The 22,078-nt window shown below is 55.4% G+C and overlaps 8 protein-coding genes across 8 annotated transcripts; 5 read left to right on the top strand and 3 right to left on the bottom strand.

The window, feature by feature from the left end:
* Positions 1 to 74: 74 nt before the first annotated feature.
* On the bottom strand, positions 75 to 1,455 carry LTR77_000198 (uncharacterized protein; the record flags this gene model as incomplete). Its single annotated transcript, XM_064797465.1, has 4 exons — positions 75 to 648; positions 702 to 833; positions 886 to 1,201; positions 1,260 to 1,455. The coding sequence occupies 4 exons, from the start codon at positions 1,453 to 1,455 to the stop codon at positions 75 to 77; spliced, it is 1,218 nt and encodes a 405-aa protein (XP_064663699.1).
* Positions 1,456 to 3,262: 1,807 nt separating this feature from the next.
* LTR77_000199 (uncharacterized protein) lies at positions 3,263 to 3,711 on the top strand (the record flags this gene model as incomplete). Its single annotated transcript, XM_064797466.1, has 2 exons — positions 3,263 to 3,323; positions 3,374 to 3,711. The coding sequence occupies 2 exons, from the start codon at positions 3,263 to 3,265 to the stop codon at positions 3,709 to 3,711; spliced, it is 399 nt and encodes a 132-aa protein (XP_064663700.1).
* Positions 3,712 to 3,938: 227 nt separating this feature from the next.
* Positions 3,939 to 4,933, bottom strand: SEC17 (vesicular-fusion protein S17; the record flags this gene model as incomplete). The annotated part of the gene is made up of 3 exons (XM_064797467.1): positions 3,939 to 4,353; positions 4,413 to 4,843; positions 4,901 to 4,933. The coding sequence occupies 3 exons, from the start codon at positions 4,931 to 4,933 to the stop codon at positions 3,939 to 3,941; spliced, it is 879 nt and encodes a 292-aa protein (XP_064663701.1).
* A 306-nt stretch (positions 4,934 to 5,239) lies between these two features.
* On the top strand, positions 5,240 to 11,947 carry LTR77_000201 (uncharacterized protein; the record flags this gene model as incomplete). The annotated part of the gene is made up of 1 exon (XM_064797468.1): positions 5,240 to 11,947. The coding sequence occupies one exon, from the start codon at positions 5,240 to 5,242 to the stop codon at positions 11,945 to 11,947; it is 6,708 nt and encodes a 2,235-aa protein (XP_064663702.1).
* A 700-nt stretch (positions 11,948 to 12,647) lies between these two features.
* Positions 12,648 to 13,332, top strand: LTR77_000202 (uncharacterized protein; the record flags this gene model as incomplete). Its single annotated transcript, XM_064797469.1, has 2 exons — positions 12,648 to 12,692; positions 12,745 to 13,332. 2 exons carry the CDS (start codon positions 12,648 to 12,650, stop codon positions 13,330 to 13,332), a joined length of 633 nt encoding a protein of 210 aa, XP_064663703.1.
* A 587-nt stretch (positions 13,333 to 13,919) lies between these two features.
* Positions 13,920 to 14,739, top strand: mge1 (GrpE, mitochondrial; the record flags this gene model as incomplete). The annotated part of the gene is made up of 2 exons (XM_064797470.1): positions 13,920 to 14,246; positions 14,305 to 14,739. 2 exons carry the CDS (start codon positions 13,920 to 13,922, stop codon positions 14,737 to 14,739), a joined length of 762 nt encoding a protein of 253 aa, XP_064663704.1.
* Positions 14,740 to 15,074: 335 nt separating this feature from the next.
* Positions 15,075 to 18,323, bottom strand: LTR77_000204 (uncharacterized protein; the record flags this gene model as incomplete). Its single annotated transcript, XM_064797471.1, has 1 exon — positions 15,075 to 18,323. One exon carries the CDS (start codon positions 18,321 to 18,323, stop codon positions 15,075 to 15,077), a length of 3,249 nt encoding a protein of 1,082 aa, XP_064663705.1.
* A 1,301-nt stretch (positions 18,324 to 19,624) lies between these two features.
* On the top strand, positions 19,625 to 21,775 carry ACS2 (acetyl-coenzyme A synthetase 2; the record flags this gene model as incomplete). The annotated part of the gene is made up of 3 exons (XM_064797472.1): positions 19,625 to 19,728; positions 19,784 to 20,975; positions 21,032 to 21,775. The coding sequence occupies 3 exons, from the start codon at positions 19,625 to 19,627 to the stop codon at positions 21,773 to 21,775; spliced, it is 2,040 nt and encodes a 679-aa protein (XP_064663706.1).
* Between the last annotated feature and the right edge of the window lie 303 nt (positions 21,776 to 22,078).

Here is a 22,078-nt window from a genome sequence, read left to right on the forward strand (position 1 = left end):
GAATTGTAAAGATAAATACAAAGCCGCCTTTTTGATATCGCTCGCTGCCAGCCAATTCGTACCACCTCACTTCATCATCCATGACTACCCTGACTGAACGCCCTCACAGTTCGTGGGCCCCTTCCTGTCCGAACTCCCTCATCATCAGTGATCCTCTCAATATCCTGCGCGACGACCGTGGTGACCTGGATCTGCCTCTCATCACCAGCCGGTAACGGCACAATATCCATCTCATGCTCCTCCGAACTACTATCGTTCCCGCTGTACGCATAGCTGCTTTGCAGAGGATCACCCCTTCCTGTCAAACCGCGGCCGAGCGCGTCGAAGGACAGCTTGCTTCTCCCTCCTCTGCCGCCGCTGCCGTGCGCAAGCGGGTGGGGAGGGGCAGGTTCAGACGGTTTGTCGCTTCCCGACCGGTCAGACGACGGCTCGTCTTTCTGATCACTGTTGTTGGAGCGGAACGTGCCAAGCAGCTTCGGAAAGAGGCGGGAAACGCAGGATCGTAATGTTGGGAGACAAGAGCACAGTATGCCGGTATTGCATTCGACGCTGCTCCAAATGGCTGCAAGTGGATTCTCCCAGGTGACGTCTTTGGCTTTAGAGATGACATAGAGGGACTCAAGGCGGAGGATGGAGACCACGCATGTGCTGGATGTTTGTCAGTCTTGGTTCTATTCGTAGAGGTTCGGCACTGGACGTACAATCCACCAAGACCGAAGACGATCATGAGCGCAATTTTGTGTCCTTTCGGTAGATCAAGCTCTCGCAAGACTCGCATCGGCAGGAGGCCGACTGCAATGTCTGTGGCGATGTTCATACCGGCGTTCGCGAACCTGCCAACATCAGCGACTTCGAATGACACCATCGTCTGTCGAGGTATCTCACCACACAGCGAACCGATTCAGGCACTGTCCACCCGTCGGATCCTTGACCTGTGTCCAAAAGTACGAGATGGGCCAGCAAGCAAACACCGCACTGAAGAACGTCCAGCAGGCGTATACCGCAACCACACCCATCATTACATAGCAAGATCTCCGGAAGACCACCTGCGGGAAGATGCGGAGGTACTGCAGCAGAATGGAGAACTTGGTGCAGGACATCGAGAGGTTGTAGACCCAGACGGAGATGTAGAAAGGTTTCTGGGACTGGATGGCTTCGTAGAGGGTGAGAGTATTGATGTGTTGGCCCATGCCCCATTTCACTGTTTAATATTTCAGCTACCTGCAAGTATCAAAGGTGCAGATGAAGTGTTGACATACCTTGCAAGCACATAGTAACCGTTGTAGCGATCGAGAACAGCAGCGCTGCTGTGATGAATCCGTCGTCGACGCCGGCATTGTGTACGATGAATATCCTAGCAAATAACCGTGCAAAGACTGCTAGTCCAGCCAGCACCGTCATGCCAATTGTCACGCCAACTACAGCTGTCCCCGATGCATGGCCTGACAGCCCCATGGCGTCGACTCGAAGCAGCAAAAGTGAAGCTGATGGCTGAATGGAAGTCGACGTCGAAGATGGGGATTCATTGAAAGAGGGTGATATTGTGGTTATCGATCCCAGAAGCAGTCCACCAATCCGTTTCAAGTCGAGTCACACAGCACGAGAGGAAAAGCGAACGAGAATCTCGCACCAGGGAGTGTGCGTCTGGTACGACCAGAAAGGGCACGAGGTGATCGTGGGTGCATATGAAACTTGTGAAGATAACTTGACCATAGAGTCTATCGTCTGCCAGACAAGCGAAAGCATCATCACTTACGTCTAGATATGTAGATTTGGAAGTCTTGAAGCGATCTCAAAGTCTACCCGGCTCAATGTGGGCGCTGGTTGCAGGGTGTACACCCTCGGGTCGCACAGCATTAGTTTGTACGATGCTTGGACCCTGTCTTGTACTGCATATTCTGGAAAGAGAGCCACTCATCTTGCCACAATGCTCCGAGAGCCCGGGTGCGACCCGATGATAGAAGAATCGCAACGGACAGCTGTATGGACGGCAGTGGTCCCAGTTCATCTGCTTTCCCGGCATATGCTGCTTCTAACTTTCGCTTCAAATGACGGGAGAGATCATGCGTAAGTCCTCACCAGTCACAACCAGAACACCGCAATGTCACAACTCGACGTTGTCGTGCCTGGTAGCGGGAAGCGTTTACCGCGGTAGAACAGGGCAAGCATCTTCGTAAAGCTAAGCACGATGGACCACGTGTCGCGACAGGAACGCAACGCCGCAGCACCTCCTTTATCGCGTTGCTCCCAGGTGGCAGTATCGTCCCGACCACTCGCCAGTGGCATCGTTGAATGTTCCGAGATTGATCGCCAGCGATCCTGCAACTGCATCAACAGCCCGGCGGCCTCGGGAATCGATTCCGTCAACGCGGTCGCCGCAGTGGTGATCTCGCATATGGTGCTCGTGGACCGTACTCAAATCATGCTCCAATGGAACAATCCGCGCAATCAGCTATCTTTACCGCCCTCGACCACAAAGTACCGGCCCACCTTCTTATTAGCAGTGTCCAGAACATCCCATTGCTCGCCTTTCTGAGCCGGAGGTTCCCTCTTTCTTTTGATCCGCCTATGGTGCTTCCCTCTGACCTCTTCCATGGCCAAGGCATCCTTCAACGCTTCCCTTCCGAGCTCTGATTCCTGCTCCCCGGCCGCCGTCTCGTCGGTCAGGCTTCTGAAGGGCTCAACGCCAGTCGTATCCACATTCTGTATTTGCTTTACGAAATGCAGTTGCGAACCGAGAGTCTCGAGCATCTCCCTTTCCTCCTGAGCGTCCTTTGGTGGAGGGAGAGCGGAAAGCCGGAGCAAGTGGTGTAACTGTTTGGAAGATATGGCTGGAGACTGTGACGGGGCGTCTTTTGGTGGGAGCAGGCTGGATACCGACCAGGTGGGCTTGGACAGAAGCTGCTCGACATCTATGTGGCCTCGCTCGTCTCGCTTGACTTCTTGCAATTGTTCGTTCGAAGTAGATAAATGCCTAGCGTAGATCGACGTAGCATTGCAACCTCCGATGGTGGTTCGGAACGATAGCGTGCTGGCTCGCCGTCGAATCAAACAGCGTCGCATCATGGCCAACAATGATAGAAATATCAGTGCATGCCTTGGGGTTAGACAGAGATCGTGAGATGTTCAATGGCTCCTGTGAGACAACCGCGGCAGCGGAGCGCACGGATCCCCCGAGAGTCGCCGCACATTGTATGTCGATGCATCATTCATACTTCACTCCATATCATCCGCCCTTGCTTCATCGTTAGAGCCAGTAGCTATGAGTAGAGGTTTTGGAGCTGCAGGCGTAGCACTGGCCGCTACCTGTGGTATCCTTATTTGTAGGTTCCATGCGGGTGATACGTATACACATAAACTAACAACGCCTCAGCATATTCGACGTTACGTCCTGAGCTCGAGAAGCAGCAGGCCGAGCGACAAGGAGACTTTCGCCAACAACATCACGATGTCAACGACAAAGCATTGAGCCAAGCGATTGCCAGTGACTTCAAGGAGGCTGGCGAGCAGTTGAAGCCTACGCCTACCAAAGGCTTTGCATGGGGCATTCGCGAAGCCATCTTTGGGTCTCCCACCACTCATCAAAAGGAGAGCACGTCCTCTCAGAGGGAGAGTACTGTGCAGATACCTGCGCGAAGTCAGGATGAATTGAAGGAAAGCCCGCGAGAGGTGATCGAGAAGGCGGAAAGTGCCAAACGTGAAGGCAGTTAAAGGATCATTTCTTTCCGCCGACTCTCGATTCCTAGATGGCGTCCAAGCAATGACTGCTTCGATAGTAACAGAATTCGCCTCAGTGAGACGCTGAGCCGGACTTCCGGGATCTCAGGAATCGTCACTGGTCGTTTGGATGGATATTCTACCAACTGGAGCGCCATACAAGCCACTGGTTCCAACGACGATGCAAGTTGCGCACAACGCAGCACGCCACTGACAACCGCTCACGAGAAGTCCTCACCCTTCTCCTCGATGCCCTCTTTCACCCGCAGGAGAATCGTCGTCTTCCACTTGTCTAGCTTCGACATCTGGTCAAACTGGAAAAGCTTATCGGCAAACTTCTCCTGGTCGCCCTCCTCCACTGCCTCTGCAAGATCCACCAGCAGTTGGTGTTCCCTTGTCTGCCCGAATGCAGGGTCGAGGTCGCGGTAGCTCTCCATTGCTCGATTCGTGGCGACGACGTCTGCGGTTGCGAGGTGGCACATGCCGGCCTTCAGGAGATATTCTTTGACCGACCACTTCATGAGGTTGTTGTTTATTGAGCTCTTCGACACTCGCTCGTAGTTGGAGATGGCTTTGTAGTAATCTCCCTCGAGTGCGGAGAGGTCGGCGGTTTTGAGGTAGAGCTTGTTGGCCAGGCTGCAATGAGTGGACTGTCAGCATACTGGTCAAGACTTGGTCTGGCTGAGCGTACATACGCCTCAGCATTATCGTTCTCAAACCATCCCGCAGCTGTCTCATACGCCTCCATTGCTCTCTTCTGATCTCCCAGCTCCACCTCATACAGCTCCGCCAGATTCTGCTTATGCGTCGCCGCTCGCCGGAAGTTGCCCTTCATTGTGTAATGTGATATCGCCTGCTCCAGGACCCGCGCCGCATCCTCTGGCTCATCTTTCCGGTAGCTCTTGTAAGCCTCTGTAAGCGTGTTCGCAGCATCATCAGGCTCCTTCAGGTTGTTCGTCTGTATTGATGCGGCGCGCTCGAATGCCTGGCCAGCTTCCTTCCCGGACTTTTGCATGCGGAAGGCATTGGCTGCTTGTGTGTAGAGCTCGACTGCATTCTCGTACTTCTCCGTTCGTCCACCGAATAGAGAGAAACCGCCCCCTGCGCCTTGGGCAGCTTTATCTGCCTGTGGTGTGTTAGATGTTCTTCATGATCGGTTGGAGTGGATGCGCCTGGAGCGAACCTTTTGTAGCAGCGCTCGTGGGTCCTGCGCCATGGCGGTTGTTGTGTCAGTGTTCACCAAGTACGCTGAAGTAAGAGGTGTTCGATTTGTAGCTTAGAGGTTGTTCCGATATGCCAACCTGCCTGATCAGCAACCTGGAACACTACCGCTCTCTGAGCCTCTGGAGGTGACGTACGGCCAAACCGGCGGATAAACTTCGGGCTTAGAGCCCCACCAACGCGTCTTTCAGTCGCGTGAAGCTGGACTTCAGACGATCACTTAAACATCGCCAAAACATGATATTGCACAGCAGCACACAGCTTTCAAGTTGAACAAGGACTATGATGCAGCGGGGAGGACATGAAGCGCTGGCAGGACCGCGGAGAGGTGCAAGACTCCGATGATGAAGACCTCAGCTTGGAAGCAGAGTCGCAGGAAACGGAGCATGTCAGGAAGAAACCCAGGCTGGAGGCCGATACTGGACGATCAACGACGACTCAACCTGGACAGAACCAGCCCATTGCTCTCCACGGAAGCCATGCTCCGGACGAAGAGGAAGCAGAGTGGCTTCGTCCGCAGGTGGCGGCAAAATACGGCAGGAAAGCGGAAGTGCTCAGACCTTCTCTCGACGCAGACGGCGAGAAGCCGCCAAAAAGGCTGGACACGGACGTTGAAACTGCTGCTTGCAACAGCTCACAGCATTCTGATCGAACCCAAGACCAGGATATCGAACAGCCGAAAAGCTCTCAATCGGCTGAGTCTGATGAGCTTCCAAATCCAAGCCAGCTTCTGCGTCGACCCTTCGTTCCAGCACCTGCTCCGGATGTAGTGTCGCCGTTGAGCTCTGCCCCGTCCTCGCCTTTGAGCGAACGCGATGTTTCGCCACCTCCAGCATTTTGTCTCCAGGACGCCGCGACCGGCATGGCAGACTCCACGGGTACAAATCAGCGCGAAGTATTGGAACTTCATGATCCCATTTCTCGCCCTGAGCGCATGCCAAGCTCAGCACTAGGACGCAGAAGCTTTCGCGCAAGGAATGAAAAGCAGCTCCATCCGTACATGTTTGAGCTTGCCCAGTACCAGAGGCAATGGCGAGAGCGCGGCATGCGTCCTATTCGCTACGTCGAGAACACCCCGGCCAGAGAGGAGACCCAGAACACTGCTGGGAATGGTGCGGACAGCGACAGTCAAGACATCAGCGCCGCGAATAGCTCGTCACCCGTACGACTCAGCTTGGAGTCAGCGGCTGAACCGCAGTCCTCACCTGTTGAACGACCGATGAATTTTTCCTCGGATGGCGAAGAAGAGCTGCCAGACGTACAAACTTTGCTTCGAAGGGAAGACGTAACGCAGCGCAGCAATAAGCGTCGTAAGTTATTACACATCGGCATTCCAGCATCTCGGAAGCGCGTGGGGAGGGAAGACGACGAAGACTACGATTTATTCTCTGTGCCGCCATCGCCACCGCCGACATCAGGCCGAGCAGATCATGAACCCAAGGTTTTGCCAATAACAGCAGGCTTTCGCATTCCTCGTGGCATGACACCGGCACCACTACCCACACCTCAGGTCTCTTCCGACACGGTCGAACGAACCATCAGCGAACCAGTAGACCCGTCGAGAGCCGATCGTACGTCTACGTCTAGGCAGCAGCGCAGGCCAGTGCTTGTTGACAGCTCAAGCGAGTCCTCAGATGCGGGCACCGACAGCGAAGTTGACGAGCTCAAGCTAAGGCGGGAGAGGAAGCGCATCAAAGGTGTACTGCCGGCATCGTGGCTGAAGATTGACCTTGCCGCGCAACAAGGGCACAAGGGCGGCTCGTCAGTAAGGCATCAATCAGAGCAGTCAACCTCACCACCGAAGTCAATACCTCGGAAGGGTGTTGCTCAAACGAGGCAACGTTTTGGCACCCCAGCGAGGCATGGCATCATCGCCATTTCCGATGACGATGGCGACGACACGAGCAGTCAGAGGGACTCGCCGATCCAGCCGCGCATGAGACAAAGTAGGCTTGATTTTAAGCGAGAGCAGACGTCTACAACCATGCAAGCTGGGACCGTTGACGATGAACGGATGGAAGTGGACTGGGTTGATCCGATGTTCGCATCGACTTCTCGAAAGCACTCTGATACCACCCGACGAAAGCGACAACCACGAATTACCGAGAACTTTCATAGAGAACAGCGATTTGCCGATGACTTCTCGGAAGAACGCAAAGGTCTTAGAGCAGCGACAGGAGTAGGTGCTGGTCGAACGAGACGCAAACGTGGCACTGGTCCCAAGCGTTCCAAGGCGCCAGTCCAGCATCACAGGCTGGCCATTGTCGATGCCCAGATTGATGACTACATGTCCGGCAAGCAGCTGCCGTCGTTTCTGAGGCTTGCTATGCGTACAGCTCGACAACGACGAGATAATGGCCGCCACTCTCCAACACATAAGCGCATTCGTCTCGCTACAAGGGAGGACACTGAAGATGCCACAGCTACGCTTCGAGCCTGGCGTGAAGGTACCATTGTCCCTCGATCTCAAGGCCGGGCGTCTGTATCATTACATGATGACGAGAGAGTCGATGTCGAGAGCGGCGAGGATGCTCTGTACCCTGCAACATTCCGGGCGCCACTGGCAGAGCTGGCGAACAACTCTCAGTCGCATCTGACGGAACCGCCCAGTAAGGCAGAGCCTGACCGTCACACGAAGCGTAGACCAGTCAGCACAATCCGAAGGCCGAGAACGCAACAGACGAGAGTAACGCCAACTGTCACGATCCAAGAAAGCACTGCTCAAGCCGGCCATCCACAAGCCCAGCCAGCACCTCAAGACAGAGTTCCCCAGGCGAAAGATCGTACAACGACGGCCCGTCATAACGCACCACAGGCCCCTCACTACAGCGATGCGCAGCTGGAGATGCTAGAGAGTGACTTCGATCAGCAGCATCGCATGGCCGCGTTTGAGCGCAGGATGCGGACCTTGACCGAGAGCGCGAGAGCTCGCACGCAGCGGCAGTCCACGGCCAAAGATCTTCCTATGACACGCTTCCTACACGAGCGTCCAGCTGGCGGTGCTCGATCGCCCAGCAGCAAGCACAGCGAGGACACCTCCGGCCAGCCTACCGTTCAAGTTTCAATACCGCACCGACCTAGAAAGCAAGTTGCACTCCGCGTCGATGCAGAGGCTCGAGAGTACCGCCAGCCAAGCGAGCCTCTTCCAGCAGTCATCAACGTCGACGATTCTAGCAATACCGTCAGCACCGCTGTGGATAACCCCACCGTTCTCCAGGGCCTTGGACCATTCGGAACACGATATGCCACAGACTTCGATGTGCTGCCGCTCTTACCTGGCACTTACTTCCATCAAAGCTCTTTCATCGGCTCTGGTGACTTCGAGGCAAGTCTGACCTTCGGTGAGCGTGATTTAGATGTCTTCGCTGGCCGCATACGGGTTCACGTGGATGGCGAGGTGCTCGAGTGGGGCGCGTGGACCGAAGAGGTCAGCACGGGGCTTACGTTTGTGCAGAGGAGCATCGCGGAAGCAGTGGAGAGCCTGAGAAATCCTCCGCAGTTGCCTGTAGAGGGCAATGACGCTTCAGTGGTGCTCGCCAACGTCGACTACCTCCTCCGCTCAACAGTGAGATTTGTGGCGAGATGCGTCGCCTTTCTCGACAGTATAGACCGTCGAGCGTGTATACAGCGCTTGCAAAGCTTCGTCGAAGACTTGCTGGAGTTAGACTTCGAGTCGCCACCTGGACATGCTACAACAAAGGAAGTTGCAAGTCAGTGCTATCAATACGCGGTGGTATTGGCGAAGCAGACAACCATATTGGGCAAGGATCCGTTGGTGCAATCGCCTCTCGTGGACAGAAGCAATGCAATTCTGGCTCGAGCCTCACACCAACTAGGGCAGCAATTGGTTCAGCACGGTCTGGCAGAGCTGAGATTGTTCCTGGAAGACAATCGACATGCAGCGAAACGCGATGCCGGCCTACGAGACAGCGATGCAGCAGTGTCCGGCGTGGTCATCCTCTACCATGTCCTCCGGAATGTGACAGCTGCCGTTCCAACATTTTGGAGCGTCGTCTACCAAGCCTTGAATGTGGATGTGGCCACCCTTCAAACCGTCTCGCAGCTCGACACGGTCTGGTACAACATCTTCACCCTCTTGCCAGCGCTGGAAATTGGCGCTGATGGTATTGCGTACCCGGGCAGCCGTATGCATGGAGCTCTTGAGGACTGGGCTCTCCCCAAACATCTTATGGCTCGTGTGCTCGAGCTATATCCAGCAACAAGCACTGTCAGTGGCTCCACGATCAACGAGCATGTTCGCGCGACGTTGATTCGTTGCTATCGGCTCGCGACAAGATGGTGCTGGTGGAGATGCGAGCCTGTCCTGGGAACGATGTTCGACTTCTTCGCACGACGCGGTCTTGCGCAGTTGTACAAGGAAGAGAGTCGTGGTTCGCCAAAGTTCCTAGATGAGCTCGATCGTTCGCCTTCCCTCGAAGTTCATCTGGAAGATCGATCTTTCAGCGTCTTCTTGAAGCTTCTTGCTTCTGGACTCCGCGGCATGCAGAAATATGAGGTGTACAGTGAGAAGAAGATTGGAGGCATTGCATGGCGATTCATCCCTAACCACGGTCGGGCGTATCGAAAGGACGCTGAAGTGCGACAAGACGAGCTGGATGCTCTTCGGAACCATCACAACCTTCTATGCACCCTATACTTTGCGACGCCACCAGCGTACCGCCTACGACTGGACCTCATCGACGGTCTCGTTGACCACACTACTTCGCACAGAGAAGCTTGCCGTCTCAACGTCCGCGCTTGGTCGAACCTGACCGCATTCCAGATATCGACTGCCGAAGAGGTCACAAGACTTGAGCCCTTCGCATGCTGGTACAAGGAGATGCTGAGCATCACAATCAGCCAATACAGACTTGCGAAAGTGGAGGTTGAGCAAGATGTTGCTGCAGCAAACGCCAACAGTAAGACACTAGTGCCTCAAGCCGTGATTGAAAACACCATTGCACGCAATCAGCAACAGATCGCTGCAACCTTGATCGACGCACTGGCGGCCATGAAGCGGGCAATGCAAGCCGCTAGCAGTGCTGCAAGCGCTCGATACTTGCTTGAGAGATCAAACTTTTGGCAAGTCTTTGACCTGTTCGAGCCCTCTGGAAGGCGGCTGTACAGCATGCTCGATGAGGCTCTTGAGGTTGTGAAATCTGCACTAGATGTCGACAAGAGGTTTGCTGCCAAAGACGACAGCCAGAACTCCAGCGAGGAGAGCCAGGACTACGGGGACTCCGACGCGTTGATGGAACTCGCTTCAGGGCAGCAAATATCTGAACCAGCCGATTCAACCCTGGTAACAGTCATCCATGCGCCGCTTGCCCATCTCGTCTCCAACGTCTTCGGAGCAGACGAGAGTGGAGACGATACGCTGTCCACCAAGATCATCGATATGTGGACAAGTGCTGCTCAGGCGATGGTGTCATCAGGCCAAAGGACGATAGACAACTACATCAGTGACTACAGTTCCGAGGCTTGGACCCAGCTGCGTGACACGGAGCAGAGGCGCAAGTTGACACCATACTTCTTCTCTCGCATTGTCGAAGCAGGGACCGTAGACATTATGGAAACAGGCATCCTGCGCTCCTGGCTGGCATCTCTGGTCGAGAGAGAGGCCATGCTGAAGTACCAGAACCGGCTGACGAGTACACTGTTGCAGTGCTGTTCTGACGAGCCGCTGCTGCGAAACTTGCCGTTCATTCGAGATGCATCCGGACAGTACACCATTTCTCTACACGACCTGCGACTCCGTCGTGTCAGCCTCATATCCAGCGTCCTCAGCAACATGCGCGAGAACTTCGAGAAGGCACTGTACGAAACGCGGAGCAGTGTGCAAGGCCTGCGGAGGACCTATGCCGATCTGCTGAAACATCTCATGCAAGCAATGAAGTCGAACTATCAGGACCTTCAACTCTCTCACCAGGATGACGTCGCGAACGCACAGGTCCAAGGTGCGTACGTTGATTTCGTGCAGCACATCGTTTCGGCGATGCAGCAGTACACCGACGAGATCCAGAAAATCGACCACTTCTTCACAGACTCCGCCGCCTTCCCCTTGCCGGCAACAGACCCAACATATGTTGTTGGCAAACTTCGAGCGTATGTTCCGAGGCTCGCGGAGACCAACAAGAGCAAGCAGCTGGCAGTCTTTGTGCAGACCGTGAGTGAACGCGCCGCTGTCGACACCCAGCAGGTCTACCTGGTTGATCAGATCGCGACGGCTCTGGTGGGCACAATCGAGCGTGGTGATTACAGAGCACCCAGCCTCCGACATGTCCTTCTCACGGCGGTGTTTCCAGCCTACGTTGAACAGGCGCTCTCAACCGCTTTCTCTTGGATCGTTGCCCGCCCGATACTGCAGGCCTGTGGTCGTGTGGCTGGGGATTTGCTGTACAGCACGAAGTTCGAGGATGTGAACAGTGTGAGAGGCGTTTCAGAGTCGCTCAGTGCTCTGCTGCAAAGCATGTCGAAGCCACTGGAGCTTGCGATCAGATATCCAGGCCAAATGAGACTGCCTCAAGCGCAGTCCATCCTGGCGGCAATCTTCCACACTGCGCAGCAGAGCCTCACTTGCATACAAGCATTGCAGAACGTGAGCGGGAACAGCCACCTCCCCGCAGCAATGCATCGCTTCGACAGGTTTGCGGAACGCATCGCAACGGCTCTGACAGATCCTAACGACTTTGATCTCATCGATATTCCGCACGGCGTACCTGAGACCCCCTGTCCGTGGCCAGAGACCCTGGGCTGCTCTCGGAGATGGATCCAAGAGCAGCTTAATGACAAGTGGTATGCGGTTGATGGACAGTACTATGTGAAACGAGGGAATGGCTCGCTGGAGGTTACTGTTGCGTTGGGGGATGAGGAGGAGGAGCGGCAGGAGTTGCTAAAGAGCCTGGGGGATTTTAGAGAGAGCTACAGCGCAATATTCAAGAGGCACGGGCGAGCTATGAGCAAAGAGGGTGGTGGTGTGCGGGCTCTGCTCAGCGACGTGGTGGTGTGACAAGGTTATTGCTGGGATTGTTTGAGCGTTCTGAGCGAGCATTTTCGCATTTTATAGATTCAAGATTCGACTATTCTTCAACAAACATGTTTCGACTTTCACATGCAACGGACCCCTCGAAAGCCACTCATGCAGCCAAGCTATTGAGCACTTCCGAACATCCATCGCTATCGTCGCCCAGCCTCTCGTAGCACGTAGTATGGCACCATCAACACCACCTCCTCGGATGCATCTGATCGACGTTCACAACCGCCGAAGTACTGCATGTACTCGGTATGCCTCCGAGCCCCCAATCTCCACAGCATCATCCAAACTGCACGTCGAACAAGGATGCCACTCGATAATCCACCCCTCCTGCAGCCATCACGCTAGAGATCGACATGTCATAGTTCGATCAACGTGCGCGCTTCGGCCAGAGCTACAGCAGCTCCCCGTGCATATCGTAGATTCGCCTTCCTCATACGCGTTGCGCGAAACCTTGAAACCCTGCTTGCATGATATGCACTGCATGAACGGGCTGGGGTTGGCGTGTACCCCGCTACTATAACTGATCGGAGGCGTGTACGATACTAAGGATTGGTGATGGTGTAGGACGATCCTAGCAGGAGGGAGTAGGAGTGCTTCTTTCTTTGCTTCTCTACCTACACTGAATACAGAAGAGCATGAGCATGTGAAGCACGACAAAGATCGAGGACTCGATATGGCTTTCACGCGGAAACAGATCGTGACTGCTATCAGCGTTGTCGTACGTCTGCTCAACCCGCCACGATCACAACAACCAAGCTAAACCCACCCAGTACCTCCTCATCCCAACCATCCTCGCCGCCTACGCCCTCCGCAGCTCCCACACCTACTCCCTCCCCATCCCCGACGTCATCTCCGCCCTCGCAATCGCCCTCCCACCCCTCGCCGGCATCGCGCTCGAAATCGTCCTCGCCATCAACGAAGGCCTCGCTGCCAAAGGCCAGCTGCAAACCTCCCGCATCTTCCAGATCGTCATCGCCTTCTTCCTTGTCTACGAGAGCGTGCTCGCTACGTTAGCGGGCACGCATATCTCGCCTCCAGGGTCTTTGGATTGCGCGTTGAGGGAGACGTGGGAGAAGTTGTTTCGTAAGAAGGACGCGGCGTGTGTGAGACGGATACAGGATGCATTTCAGTGCTGTGGGTATGCGAGTGTCAAGGATATGGCGTGGCCGTTTGTGGATGCTGGGCATGACGCTAATGCGTGTGTGGTGAGGTATGAGGAGAGGGGAAGGAGTTGCGCGGATCCCTGGAGAGGGGAGGAGAGGAAGGTGGCGATTATGCTGTTGGTGGTGCCGTTGATGGTGTTTGTGTGGAAGGTATGGCTATCGATGAAGATATGCAAAGTGGAGTGTATTGGCTAATCGGTCGAGAAGGTCGTCATCGTGCTAGCACCGTCCTCAGGATCAAGATGGCTTCCATCTCAAGTCAGGCTACCGACTGATAGCACTAGCTCGCAGAGCAGTCCGACTAATCGCAGGCCACGAGCAGCAATCGGCTACAGGGACCTTGAGGATGCTGGAGAGACGGACAGTCTACACAACGAGGTTGAGAGGCTGAACAAGGACTCTCGCCTCGCTTCACACATCGAAGGCAACCGGAACAAGTCGAACACATGGTTAGACGACCAGGCTGCTCGTTGGCGGGAGGAGGTGGAGGACTAGGGAAGTTTCCACGGGTTGAAGCGAGTGCAATGGCATTGAGCGGGCGTTCTGAGCGTTATGATGGATCACGACTCTTCCCGCGGCGTATGTAAGGTATAGAAATGGATACTATGAAAAGAGCATCTTGCCACGCGACCAACTCATATGCTCGGGAAAACCCGCGATGCGGCGAAACTTTAGCGATGGTGACGTCCGAGCTCGACTCGTCCATCTCATGAATTTTATAGAACTTCTTGCCATCCATCTACAATACCCACGCACCCCTCCAAAACACTTAGATTGCCGCCATGATCCAACAACGACTATCGCGATCCTTACAAACCATCGCGCGACAGCAGCGACAATGCCTTAGACTCCAACAACCGCAAACCCCCTTCTCTACCTCATCCTCCGCCATCCGGTCATTCGCGCCACCCATATCGCAACGAATACAGCAGCGGAGACAGTATGCTTCAGCGCAGGAGGCGGCGGAAGGCAAGCAGGGTGAAAAGTCATCAGATGGAGCAGGCAAAGAGCAGATGAAGGCGGAGGAGGCAACGCAAGACAAGGCCACAACGGAGGATCCCGTGCAAAAGGAGCTGGAGGCGAAGAAGAAGGAGGTTCTCGACGTGACTGTATGCACCACATCCACCAATCTCACTTGCTTTAATGATATACTAACGCGCCCACCAGGACAAATACCGCCGCCAAGTAGCCGACTACCGCAACCTCCAAGAGCAAACTCGGCGCGAAGTCCAAGCGGCCAAAGACTTCGCCCTGCAGCGCTTCTCCAAAGACCTACTCGAAAGCATCGACAACCTCGACCGTGCGCTCTCCAACGTGCCCGCCGACAAACTCACCGCCGAGAACCAGGACCTGCTGAACCTGCACTCGGGCTTGAAGATGACCGAGACGATCCTGATGCAGACGCTCAAGAAGCATGGGCTGGAGAGGGTGGACCCGAGTGTGGAGGAGGAGAAGTTCGATCCGAATAGGCATGAGGCGGTGTTCCAGGCGCCGCAGCCGGGGAAGACGGATGGGGTTGTTTTCCACACGCAGCAGAAAGGGTTCACGTTGAATGGGAGGGTGATACGACCGCCGAAGGTTGGGGTGGTAAGGAATGGTTGATCGAATACGCAAGAGGTGATGGAGTGGTTCGTTTCGGTGGGTGCATGATTTGAGCATTTTGGAGTGGCGCGCAGCATTGTACAGTCTCCTCTTTACCAAGAGCTGCGATGGCGTGGCGGCGAGCATGGTGTTGCATAGAGCCATTGTACGATAGATGTTGAGAAACTACACCGTGTACTCTAGCCCTGGCTGCCAGGCTTGACAAATAGTCACTACCTTCTACGTCCCTCTCAAAACGCCAACATTCACTGAAACAAGGGTATCTCTCAAGACCAAAACCTCCAACCTAAGCCCATGCAACCCGTTCAACTCCCCAAACGCCTCCCTCCCCCACCCTACCCCTCCCTCAACTCGACCTTCTCCAACGCCCCAGCAACCGCCTCCACCGCCTCCACCGCCTCCTCCTCAGCAATAGACTCATGCTGCACGTGCCCGAAACTCCCACCCAAAGGCGACGCCTCACTGCTTCTCCTCACCTCACTCTCCACCTTCTCCTTAATCCTCTCATCCAACCGACTCACAATCCGATCACTCGCCTGATCCAGCAACCTCGCCATCATCGCCTCATCGACCCCACTTTTACCGTGCGATTTCTCGCCGACGACGCGGGCGGTGAGCTTGAGTTCTTTCTCGAGCTCGCGGAGGGTTTCGGGGGTAATGTTGTCTGTGGAGGAAGACGAGGAAGTGGCGAGTTTCTTCCTGTAAGCGCGGAGGGTGCGGCAGACGGACTCGGTGGAGGCGTTGAGGCTGCCGAAGCCGGTGGAGGTGCCGGCTGAGGCGGTGGTGAGGACGTTTTCGCTGCTTTTGGAGCGTAGGGACATGCCGAGGGATGGTTTGCGGGTGACTTCTTTTCTGACTGTGCCGCGTGGGCTTGGTGGGGATGGCGAGCGCTTCCGTAGGCTACTACGCCGTTTGTGCCCGCCAAAGGAGGATTTGTTGAAGGGTGGTTCTAGTTTCGGTGGCTGGGCCATTGTTATGCGGGAGGTTTTCTTCTTGAGCCGCGGTGGGGAGGGTGGAGGCTGTGCTGGACGTTCGACGGATGGTGAGGCTTGGATGCCATCGTCGACGGATCGTCCGCGTTTGAAGCCGGAGAGCTCGCTGAAGGATAAGACCTTGCGAAGAGGTGGTCCGATGGGGGTGGAGAGCTTGTTGGGGGATGGTGTCTCCGTCGTGCCGTTCGTTTCCGAATGCTCGGGGCTACGCTTGGGGGCAGGTGAACAAGTGTCCCAAATAAAGACTGTCGAGTCGGCCGCCACGGTGATAAGCTGTGCCTGGGTCGACTGCTCTGTTGCTCCGTCGCCTTCTTTACCCATAAGCAGGCACACGTCCGTGATGCCTTCGGTGTGGCCCCAGTCCCGTGCCAGAAGGGAGCCGTACTCCGAGTACAGTCGCACAGACTTATCACTACTGGACACGCCCACAATGATCGGGTTGCCATTGAGCGAAGGTGCATACGTGACCTTCGACATAACCGCCGCCTCTCCTCCATCGCCATCTGAGCATTTGAAGCTGAAGCCAGCTCGCCCACTTTGGCAATTGAAGGCGCTAATGGTACGGTCGACCGTGGACACCAGGATCTCATCGCTGTCCGGCTTGAGGCACATGGACGTAGGCGAGGACTTCAAGCTGATGGTGCGCAGGATAGTGTAAGCGACAGAATCGGGATCGTTGACTCGACTGACAGCCTCACGGACAACCACTGATCGATCTGTGGAGCAGGACAGTAGAAGATTGCCTTCCTGAGTGGCAAGAAGACCGGAGACTGCAGCCGCATGCTCTTCAAGGGTTTGTAGGAGATCCAGACGACCCTCGCAGTATTCAAATAGCTGGATGGTCCGATCTCTACTCGCTGAAGCAATAAGCTGCTTTCCAACACGCTCGAAACTGGCGATGTCCACGACATCTGCTGTATGCGATCGAACTTGACATGTCACCGTTCGAGAAGAGACCTCCAGAAGGCTGAGCGTGCCGTACTTGTCGCCAGCGGCAATGTGTCTACCGTTAGACAGCGCGGTAATCGACTTGAGCTCGTTCGTTACATCGTACATGGCAGAAGACGTCTCAACCGGTACGGATAGCTCTGCAACGTGCTCGCCGTCTTGGGCCCATAGGCGTATTGAGCCATTCACGGATGCCGTGAGAAAAGCTGCACTTGGCATGACATCAGAGCCAAAGTTTCGCACAGCCAGTACAGTCTCATTGTGCGCCGCGAGCTGGTGAGAGGTACTTTCGTTGCCATCTTGCTGGTCGTCTGGTCTCGAGAGACGAATGTTACGCCTAGAGTCCAGCTCAACGATGACATCGCCAAGGGGAGCAAAGGCTGTGGTCGCAAGCGCGCTAGAATAGCTGAGCTTGAATGGTGAAATGGTTTGCCTTCGATCCGCTTTGGCCTTCGAGGGTGATCCTAGATCTTCCAAGCTGAAGTCTTTCCTCTTCCCTGCTGGTCCGGCCACACAAAGATAGCCAGAATCATTGATCGAAGCTGCGGTAATGCGGAAGTCAACCTGAGCTGTAGCAGTAAGCGTCTGCGCGTTATGACAGTCACTGAGCGTGCATATCTCCCCAGAATCGGCGCACACGATGGCCTTGTCATCAGTCAGAGCCAACGCCGTCACGAAATTCGCGTCGATCATGTCGCCTAGAAGGCTGTTCTTTCCAGGAAGAACTCTATGCCTCGAACCGAGAATGCTGTTCCCGAAATCGGTTGCTTTCGATCTGGGCGTGCCAGTATTGCTGGTCGAGTCGGAGTCAGGACGGTCAGTCGTAACATCGTCAGCCGGCCTCCAGCACTTTACGAATCTCAGTCCAACAGTGACCAAGGTCTGGCCAACCCAGATCATACGATTGATGAAAACGGTGCATTTGTTGCTTGAATGCAAAGATGCGGCTCCCGTGCGGTCGTCAATGGTCCAGATGTAGAGAAATCCGTCGTTGACCGTGCCAAGAGAAGCAAGATATCTCGAGTTTGGGCTGAAGGCGAGCGCATGCACCCCAAACGTATGCTCAGAAAGTGCGCACACGGGCGATTCGCTCGACTCGCTCTTGTTGGCAAAGATCAAGATTCTAGGCTTGTAGCCTGTCTCGCCCATTGCCACCCATTTGCCGTTCGGACTCAGTGCAACAGAAGTCGCCGCTTTCACCCGGTCTTTGGCAGTTGCACTCTTGCCGCCTGGCGAATCCGACCAGTCTCTTGCTGATGCGCCCAATGGCGAGCCATTCATGCCGTCTCGAATGCCGCCAAGCACCCGATTTCGTGCCTCTGTCGGTGTTGGTGATATGGGGCCATGGCCGTTGACCTCCCTCGAGCCTGCCCCGCTCGTGGGTCGCGCTCTGAAGAACCGTTGCTTGACCGTCAAGTCCTCCTCGACTGTACAGACTACCGCCGTAGCACCAGCTGTGTAGGCAAACTGCCTGGTGGACGGCTCAAAGTCGAAGCCATTGGCCGAAGCTGTGGTCGTCCCAATGACCTTCTTCAGCCGGAGACCCGATTCTTCCGAGCGTAACTTGGTGGGCGACCTCGGTGTAGATGCTTTGAAGAAGGGCGAGTTGGATGGTGTCAATCGCAGCGCTTGGTGGTGGTTCATCCTGGATGCAGCGCACGCCTCTTGCTATGCCAGGGTATGCGCGGATAGTGCCAGCTTCTGAGCATCGGTGTCATCGCTCGTGCCGCATTGTAGTAACCAGAATTGCTGGGTGTCGGGGTGCAGCTGTGGAATGTGAAGGCCAGCGCGGCGGCACTTCGGGATTGTTCGTCGTATTCACTCCATCTCTTCGCGACGGCCTATGCACCTGCACAATGGCTCGTACGGTCATTCACGTCTCCCGACTCTTGGTATATGTCTTAAACCACGAGCTCGACGGGTAGTCGCAGTCGCACAAACAAGGCACTCGGACTTGGCCATTGGAGCACGGGACGGGAGCAACCGCGAACTCTATCTCTATCTCCTCAGTCATCCCATCTTCGAGCATTCTACTTCAACAACAGTAACATCAACAGTCCCGTCGTCACCCTTGGACTCGCACCCAATGGACGGCAGCCATTAACATTTCTTGATATTGACATGCAGCTAATGAGGCTGCGCCGCTTGGATAAACTGCCGGTAGCTCTTCGCCCTGGCCTGACCCGCTTAGCAGCCGCTTCCAGACGCGCTCGCGTGATCTTCGATCACCAACGGACACAACAGATGAATGTATATGCCCAGCCTCTGCCTTCGCACAACACTACCCGCGGAAAGTCTCGGCAGCACGAGGCACTACCTGGGCTGACGGCATGGTGCACATGCGACACCAATGGCAGTCGATGTTTTGAAGACGACCGCGCTGGAGCTGCTGCCGGACGGACGAACGGGCACCAACGCTGGCAGCCATCACTAAAAGCGGAATCGCTCGCCGAGACCACTCCGTCTGACCTCCCCTCACCTGCCCCTCAGTCCGTACATCGCCTTGCCAAAGTATGACGATTTCCCTTTGGAGAAGCAATGGCAGCGCATCAAAAGGCAGCCGTAGCTACAAAGCAGCTCGGGTCCACGGTAAGTGCATTCTTGAATCTTCTTCCCTCCTGCAACTTCTTCCAAATCTATCCTCAAGCCACAAGAAGAAGAAGCACATCCAGAGCGTGTGTGATCTTCCAGAACTCCGGTCCCCTTTAACCGATTGCTCAACCCACCTCGGGCGTTTCCTGCACGACCTTAGCACGCGCCAGGAACCGAATTGAATAAGAGCTGTGGGAGCTCCACTGCGCCGACGATCTGTCTACATTTCTTCGTTCTGCGGGTCGCTGTTTACTGTAGATACTGCAAGACTCGATTCGTACAGCTTTTTGAAGCTACAAAGACAATAACGACTCTACTAAACCCCAACTGCTAGAAGCGCGAAATCAGGCAGGATGGCTGAGACCGTGGAGAAAGACGGAAAGATGGAGCAGCCCAAAGAGGGCATCCCAGAGTCACATCACGCAGAAACGTACAATGTGCCAGAGCACTACAGACCGTGAGTGCCGCCATGTCTCAGTTGAGCTTTCCATTGGTATTAACACTGCCGGCAGAAACCACCCGAAGGAGCCGCATCTCAAGGACCTCGACCACTACAAGCAGATGTACAAGGAGTCGATTTCAGAACCAGACAAGTTCTGGGGCAACTTGGCTCGCGAGCTTCTGACCTGGGAGAAAGACTTTTCCACCGTGCGAACTGGTTCGCTCGCTGGCGGCGACACCGCATGGTTCTTAGAGGGCAGGCTCAATGCCTCCTACAACTGCATTGATCGACACGCGGCCAAAACCCCAGACAAGCCAGCGATTATCTACGAGGCGGATGAGCAGGGCGAGGGCCGGACAATTACTTACCAGGAGCTCCTCCGAGAAGTGTCGAAGCTCTCATGGACTCTCCAGCAGATGGGCGTCAGGAAGGGCGACACCGTTGCGCTTTACATGCCCATGATTCCCGAGGCTCTCATTGCCTTCTTGGCCTGCACACGTATCGGCGCTGTCCACTCTGTGGTGTTTGCTGGTTTCAGCTCAGATTCTCTGCGGGACCGCATCATCGACGCCGAGTCCAAGGTCGTGATTACAACAGACGAGGGCAAGCGAGGTGGCAAGCTCATTGGCACCAAGAAGATCGTGGACGAGGCGCTTAAGCAGTGCCCGGACGTCACGAACTGCCTTGTCTACAAGCGTACCGGTGCCGAGATCCCATGGACGGAAGGACGAGATCTGTGGTGGCACGAGGAGATGGAGAAGTGGCCAGCCTACTTTGCGCCTGTCAGCATGAACTCCGAGGATCCCCTCTTCTTGCTCTACACCTCTGGCTCGACTGGTAAGCCCAAGGGTGTCATGCATACAACCGCTGGCTACCTGTTGGGTGCAGCCGCGACTGGCAAGTACGTTTTCGACATCCACGACTCCGACCGCTTCTTCTGCGGTGGTGATGTGGGTTGGATCACTGGCCACACATACGTCGTGTACGCGCCCCTGCTCCTCGGTATTGCGACTGTCGTGTTCGAGGGCACACCCGCCTACCCCGACTTCAGCCGATACTGGGAGGTGTGCGAAAAGCACGATGTGACGCAGTTCTATGTTGCTCCCACTGCTCTGCGTCTGTTGAAGAGAGCCGGCGACCACCACGTCAAGAAGGAGATGAAGAACCTTCGTGTGCTTGGCTCTGTTGGTGAGCCCATCGCCGCTGAGGTGTGGAAGTGGTACCATGAGATTGTTGGCAAGACGAAGGCACATATTGTAGACGTGAGTACCTCGTCTTGAAGCACCTTCCGAAAAGCAGAGACTGACATAGCTTGCAGACATACTGGCAAACCGAAACCGGCTCCCACGTCATCTCGCCCATGGGCGGCCTCACGCCCACCAAACCTGGCAGCGCCACCCTCCCCTTCTTCGGCATCGAACCCGCCATCATCGACCCCGTCTCCGGCGAAGAGATCAGCGGCAACGACGTCGAAGGCGTGCTGGCCTTCAAGCAGGCCTGGCCGTCCATGGCGCGCACGGTCTGGGGTGCGCACAAGAGATACATGGACACGTACCTCAACGTCTATAAGGGCTACTACTTTACCGGCGACGGCGCTGCTCGGGATCACGAGGGCTACTACTGGATCCGTGGGCGCGTGGACGACGTCGTGAACGTGTCTGGACATCGCCTGTCGACTGCAGAAATCGAAGCGGCGCTGATCGAGCACCCCGCTGTCGGCGAGGCGGCCGTCGTAGGCATCAACGACGAGCTGACCGGCCAAGCCGTCAACGCTTTCGTCTCGATCAAAGAAGGCAACGAAATCAACGACAAGCTCCGCAAAGACATGATCATGCAAGTCCGCAAATCCATCGGCCCCTTCGCGGCACCCAAGGCCGTGTTCGCCATCCCAGACCTGCCCAAGACGCGGTCCGGCAAGATTATGCGACGGATTCTGCGCAAGATTCTGGCGGGCGAGGAGGACCAGCTGGGCGACACGTCGACGCTGTCGGACCCGTCGGTGGTGGATAAGATTATTGAGACGGTCAAGGAGAGCAAGAACTCGGCGGCGGAGAAGGAGTAGGGCGGAATACCATGGCGATGTTTGATTGGATCTAGGAGTAAGGTATGGTAGTATGACACGAATTGGAAATATGTCAAGATTTGTGTTCCTCACACTTTTGAAAAGGTACTGGGAAGGTCGTTGATTGAGTAGTGTCCGCGTCCGCGTCCGCGTCCGCGTCCATATGTCCATGGAGCGGTGATAGCTCGTGTGCGACGTTTGCGTTGCGATTTGCTTGGACTGTGGCGAGCTCTCTGCTTATTGTGCCGTCCACGCAATCTAGAAGCGCTTGCGCTTGGCTCAAGGTCAGGTGGCCATTCTTGT

Source organism: Saxophila tyrrhenica, assembly GCF_035928015.1.
Source record: "Saxophila tyrrhenica strain CCFEE 5935 chromosome Unknown scaffold_1, whole genome shotgun sequence".
Taxonomy (NCBI): domain Eukaryota; kingdom Fungi; phylum Ascomycota; class Dothideomycetes; order Mycosphaerellales; family Extremaceae; genus Saxophila; species Saxophila tyrrhenica.